The sequence below is a fragment of the Meles meles genome, unplaced genomic scaffold (genome assembly GCF_922984935.1).
Source record: "Meles meles unplaced genomic scaffold, mMelMel3.1 paternal haplotype, whole genome shotgun sequence".
Lineage (NCBI taxonomy): Eukaryota > Metazoa > Chordata > Mammalia > Carnivora > Mustelidae > Meles > Meles meles.
The window spans coordinates 41245-47244 of NW_025721410.1; the positions used below are offsets into that span (position 1 = coordinate 41245).

The 6000-nt window shown below is 45.2% G+C and overlaps 1 protein-coding gene across 1 annotated transcript in view; it reads right to left on the reverse strand.

The window, feature by feature from the left end:
* Window positions 1–734, reverse strand: part of LOC123936368 (cytochrome P450 3A12-like) — a 41324-nt gene extending 40590 nt beyond the window's left edge. The window contains exon 1 of the mRNA XM_045996959.1: window positions 556–734. Coding sequence (XP_045852915.1) covers window positions 556–626 — 71 coding nt within the window. The 5' untranslated portion in view covers window positions 627–734. The remainder of the gene's footprint in view (window positions 1–555) is intronic.
* Window positions 735–6000: the final 5266 nt, after the last annotated feature.

Below are 6000 nucleotides of genomic sequence, written 5' to 3' on the forward strand. Positions count from 1 at the left end.
GGAAGTCTCGGTGCACTAGGTGCCTTGTGTACATGATGTCTGGTGGTGGACAGAGGGGAGCAGGACCCCCTGAGTGACAAAGGTCTAATCCTTCTACATGTTTCCTGTAGTGGAAAGAAACCAAGAAGGTCAAGATAATGAGACAAAAATCCAACCCAGTCCCTCTGCCTCCAGCATTCCCACAGCTTGGGAAGAGGGTGAGGACCCCAGAGCACCAGACCTGGTGATTTTTCTACGTCTCCTGAATGTAGCTTGATTAGTCTACATCCCAGCTGGTAGTCAATCAGAAGCTCATCCCTAGGAGCAAACAATGTCACTCTACCTCCTGGCTACAGCAATTGGAGTTGGGGTGAGGGGGACACTCCTTCTTCAGATCTGGTGAGGTCAATAATAACCCCTTATGTGTTCCTAGCATGCTTGAGGTGCCCAACACTTAAGCAACTTCCCTTTTGTTAACTCTTTTGATCCTCAAAGCAGACAAAGAAAATAGAGTAGATGCTGATTAGCAACCCAAGTCCAGGGTTCCAGAGGCAATGAGCCTGGACAGTTACTCACAGATAGAGGAGGACCAGACTGATAGCCAGGAGAAGCCAGGTTTCCATGGAAAAGCTTGGGATCAGGTCCATGGCCACTTTTCCTCTGTGAATTCTCTCTGCTTCTGTTCAGCAGTGTGTGCTAGTCCTTGCTGGCCTGTGGGTGTGGAGCTTCCCTTCTCACCAGCGGTGATTCAGTGAGGCTGGGATGTATATACTGAAAAGGGGGCAGGGCTGGAGCAACAGCCACTAGCAGGGCCACCTGAGCTCCACCCACAGGTGCTTCCCTGCCATGAGTGCTGACAAAGCAACCTGGACACTCCAAGTTTGACCTTCTATGAGTTCATGCTCTGTGGGAAATCAATAAACAACTCTGTTACCGGTAATCCCAAAGGTTACAGAAACTCATTAATATCACTGTCCTTAAGTCTCTAGCCTGTCCTTGTCAGCATGGCTCCCTGCACCTCTAAATACTTGAAACTCTGCACACAAGAAAGTATAGATCTACACATCTTTACTGATGTAGTTTTCTCTGCCTAGAAATGCCCCTATACCCCCTACAAGGATCCTTACTCATCCTTCAAACCTAGCTCCAACAGAATCCCCTCTGTTAGAGTCTTTCCTCCTCAACATCCTTGAACAGATATAACCACTTCATCCTCTGGGAAATTTCTGTCTCCCAGCCCTCATTCTATTATCATCCTTTCTACCCTCCAGTCCCATAGTTGGTCTACACACCTCTTTGCCTTACAGATAGAGAGCTTCTCAAGGGTGCAGTCTGAGTACTTGTCAACAGTATGTCTCCAGTCCCCAGCCAAGCCCTATATGCTCAGAGGAGCATCCAGAAAGATTGGTGGAGTTAAGTTGTTAAAGGTGAAATTGCTGGGCTTCCTGTGTGTTCTTTCTGGGTGGATTGTTGGTGACCAGGCCACATACCTACTGGGAGAGATCTAAGAACATACCTGGAAATTACACCGCTCATTATCACCACTCTGATCCATGTTCTGTGTCTGCATGGCCTGAGAAACTGGATTATGGGCATACCTCGGGAATCTCTGCGACAATGGAGCCCTGCAAAGAGATAATTAAGAAAGAAGTGGCTTCAATCTTGAGTAGCAACAATGAACAGACATAGGAAGCTGGAAGATGATCCCCAGAGAGTCCCAGGAATTCTGAAGTATTTCTGCCCCCTTTTGGTGCCTTCACTGGGCACCATTCCAGAGGTCATGCTATTATCCCTGTTTACAGATACAGAGACTGAGACTCACTGACATTGGCATTGGGTTTCCACTGACATTGGCATTGGGTTTCCAACAGCCAGTGATAACAAGAACAAATTGTAAATAAGTAAACATGAAGAGAGACTGAGAAGTCTGTGCTCTGAAATATTGGTATTCAGTGCTTGCCCTTCCCTGATAAGGGTCACTACAGGAAATAGGGAAACCTAGGCTGCAACAGCAAACTGGTTAAAATTCTGTCCCTAACTCCATGGCGACCCACACAGCAACTTCTTTGGGGGTCTTCTAGAACAAAGGAATCTGTTCTGCCTCATCTCAGCAGGGAAAACACATGCTAGTCAAGATGGCAGTAAGTGTATTCTTGGGTGGGATCTCCCCCATCCCTGTGTTCCCCAGCAGAGACCTACAGAGAGTATACAAAAACAAGGAAAGATTCCAGTCATCTGATAATCTAGACAATTTACTTCTCTCACCTCAACACAAAGCCTCTCTTATTTTACTTTATTTTACCCACAGAGACTTGGTTTCAACCTTCTCCAAATCCCAGGCTTGGCTGGAATGACTCGTAACTGAGCCTAATTTGAGCATCCACCTGCCCTGTTCACCTCAGTGCCTGCCCCAGCTGCGTGGAATCCATCCCAACAGCGACAGGCTAGTCATTGCTGGGGACTGAAATGCAGCCAGCACTGACCCAATGCAAATGGCCTTGCCTGCAAGGGTGAAATAATAGAGGCATGAGCTTTGCACCCCATCCTTCCCCAGGAGGAACACCTGACCCAGGGAGACTCACATCCTCAGAGTTGCACAGAGGGTGCGAAGGAAGACATGCGTGTTGGAAGAACAGCGCGTATACCCCGTGGCTCTCATCTACTCCTTCCTGCACTATGTTCATCATGTACTTTCCATACTCTGCTCCAACGCATGGGGTAGAAATATAACTAGGACCCAGACATCATTCAGTTGTAGCAGAGAAAACTAACAGACAATTTGAGTACAGCCAAGAAAAAAGTAACCATGCATTCTCTTCAACAGGGAACAGCTTATCAGCTTTCTCTGTTTCCTTAGATACAGGTCAAGTTGAATCTCAAATAACATTCAAGGAAGATTGAGTTCAAAACCTACTCAGGTGTAATCTGAAACTGGGTCCTGTATGCAAAAAGGCAGGAAGAGATCCGAGTAATAGAATACCACCCCAGATCAGCAGTTTAAATAAGCAAAGGGAATTTACGCACAAGTCTCGTCTTGGGCAGCTGAAGAAGTAGATCTCCACACCCAAATGCCACATCTTAATAGTTTAGAGAGGCCTTAACTTGTTTCAGTCATGTGCACTATCCAGAGCATCTCAACACCACATCACTATGTTGAAGCTGTGTCTTTGGGGCAATTTCTGGGATGGGAAAGGCGGCAAAACACTCATTCCAAGGACAGAGGAGAGGGCACGTCGCTTCCAATTGCCTGGACCAATTCACGGGTCAACGAGCCGCTGTTTCTAATTGTTGAACCCCTAGTGTGTTTTTGCTTGACCTAATGCAGCTATGATAGCGCACTCTGACCAAGTTGGATTTGACTCTGGAACTCAAGGTTAACGAGCAAAACAGAAATCTCGCTTATCACATTAACCGATTAAGTCCTATCATCAAAATACTTTCAGAAAAGCCATTTGACTGTATTCAATTCCCATTTATGACACAAAAGTCTTAAAGTACTAATAGGGAATTTTCTTAACCTGATGAAAGGATCTACCAAAAAACCTAAAGGAAATATCATTCCTCATAGTATAAAAGTACTTTCCTCTTATACCACTTCAATGTTTTACCTTATGAACATATAGCCTTTTCTAAAGTAGTAACTTCTTTTAAATAATAAAGTCTCTTCAATTAACTTTTTGCTGTATTTGAGAAGAACCTCACTACTTGTTTTTGTCAGGAACCAAGCTTGGGGCTCCTAGGATAAAAAGTTCAAGAATCACTGAAAAAAATGACATATTTTTCTACCTTGAAAAACTTCCTGGGGCACCTGGGTGGTTCAGTGGGTTAAGCCTCTGCCTTCTGCTCAGGTCATGATCTCAGGGTCCTGGAATCAAGCCCCGCATCAGGCTCTCTGATCAGCAGGGAGCCTGTTTCCCCCTCTGCCTGCCTCTCTGCTTACTTATGATCTCTCTCTCTGCCAAACAAGTAAATGAAACCTTTAAAAACAACAACAACAAAAACTTCCTGAACTGTTCAGCAAGGGACAGAGGGGAAAGGAGAAGGCCAGAGGGTTCATTTGGCCAAGATTATCTACGTTCACAAGCTGGAGTTCCTGACCTTTAGTTAGAACACAGCCTTCTTTGATAATCAGATGAAAGAAATGCAATCTCTCCCTAGAAAATACGCAAACACTCATCAAACATTTTTGCACACAGTTCCAAGGGATTCCTAAAGAGACATGGCACAATGGTAGCTACCAAGCCCACTGAGTTTTTCCAGACAACATGCCTTGCCAACTGCGGCCTACTCCTGAGCTCCAGCAGGAGGTTCTGATTGGTGACATGTTTATTTCCAGGACCTTGGGGACCTCTCTATCCATCTGAATCGGTCTTCACTGTGCCCAGTGCTAGGACACACCCTGGAGGCAAAGAGTGAACAAGATTATGATCAAGGGAGAGGCTCCTGGTGGCTGAGTCAGCGAAGCATCTGGCTCTCGATCTCAGCTCAGGTCTTGATCTCAGGGATGTGAGTTCAAGCCCCATGATGGGTTCCAAGTTGGACGTGGCCCCCACTTAAAGAAGAAAAGAAAAGACTATTACAAAAGGCACTTCCATAGAGGACCTAGGTGGGGTGCTCCACTGTACGCAGACACCCCCAAAGGTATTGGGAGCTTGGGGGAGGGCAGAGAAATGTGGGATGGGGAGCCACCCTGCAGGGGGTAGGGAGAGGGTATTTCCCATAGGAGGGTGGCACAGGTTGTACCGTGGACCGGAGTATTTGACCCGAAGAAGAGAAGGAGAGAGGGCATTTGGGGCTGTGAGAACGGCCAGTTTACCATCATTATCATTGGTGAGTATGCTTATCATTTCTTGGTTGCAAAATACAGTATCCAAGTCAAGCTGATTTTTATTGCTGCTAATAAGGAAGTAATCAGATCACAGCCCCGGGTAAGGATCCTCCGCTTCTAGGCTGAGGCTAAGGCCTACACTGGTCAGCAGGGAACTAGAGACAGGGCAGGGCCCCTGGAAAAAGCAACTACAGTGACCTGTCTTAACACCTGCCAGGGTAATTTCTGGATTTTAAAACATTTATTGAGGTAAAAGTCACATAACATAAAATTAACCATTTTTTAAATTTTTATTTTATTTAAATTCAATTAATTAACATATAGTGTATAATTAGTTTCAGAGGTAGAGGTCAGTGATCCATCAGTCTTATTACAACACCCAGCGCTCACTATATTACATGCCCTCCTTAATGCCTATCACCCGGTTACCCCATCCCCCCACCCATCTCCCCTTCAGCAACCTTCAGTTTGTTTTCTGTCACTCAGAGTCTCTTATGGTTTGTCTTCCCCTCTAATTTCATCTAGTTTTGTATTTCCCTCCCTTCCCCTGTGATCCTGTCTTGTTTCTTAGATTCCACATATGAGTGAAATCATACAGCTGACTTTCTCTGATTGACTTATTTTGCTGAGAATAATATCGTCTAGTTCCATCCATGTCGTTGCAAAAGACAAGATTTCGTTTTTGATGGCTGCGTAATATTCCATTGTGCATACATACCACATCTTTATTCATTCATTTGTCTATTGACATATGGGCTCTTTCCATAGTTTGGCTACTGTGGACATCGCTACTATAAAAAACAACGTTGACAGCAGCAAAACTAACCATTTTAAAGTGAATGATTCAGTGTCACTTTGTAGGCCAAGCCACCAAACCAGGACTTAGTACCTAATCTGCTTGCAATTTCAACCTTTCCCAGAAACGTTGTCTTAACCAGTCAGTCAGGAATCTTCCAGGCAGCACCAATGAGGTAATCTGTCACATGGGCCCTTCTCCAACCTCCAGAGGGAAGAGGAGGTAATCCACCTAATAAGATCCCTGCCCTTCCCCCTAGGGCGGATGACCTTGTTGAAATAATCTTTCCTTTTGCTAATAACGTCCTTTCTCCACCCTCCTGCCTATAAAAATCTTCCATTTTGTACAACTCCTCAAAGCATCTACTTGCTAGAGAGGATATAGCCTGAAGATTCAT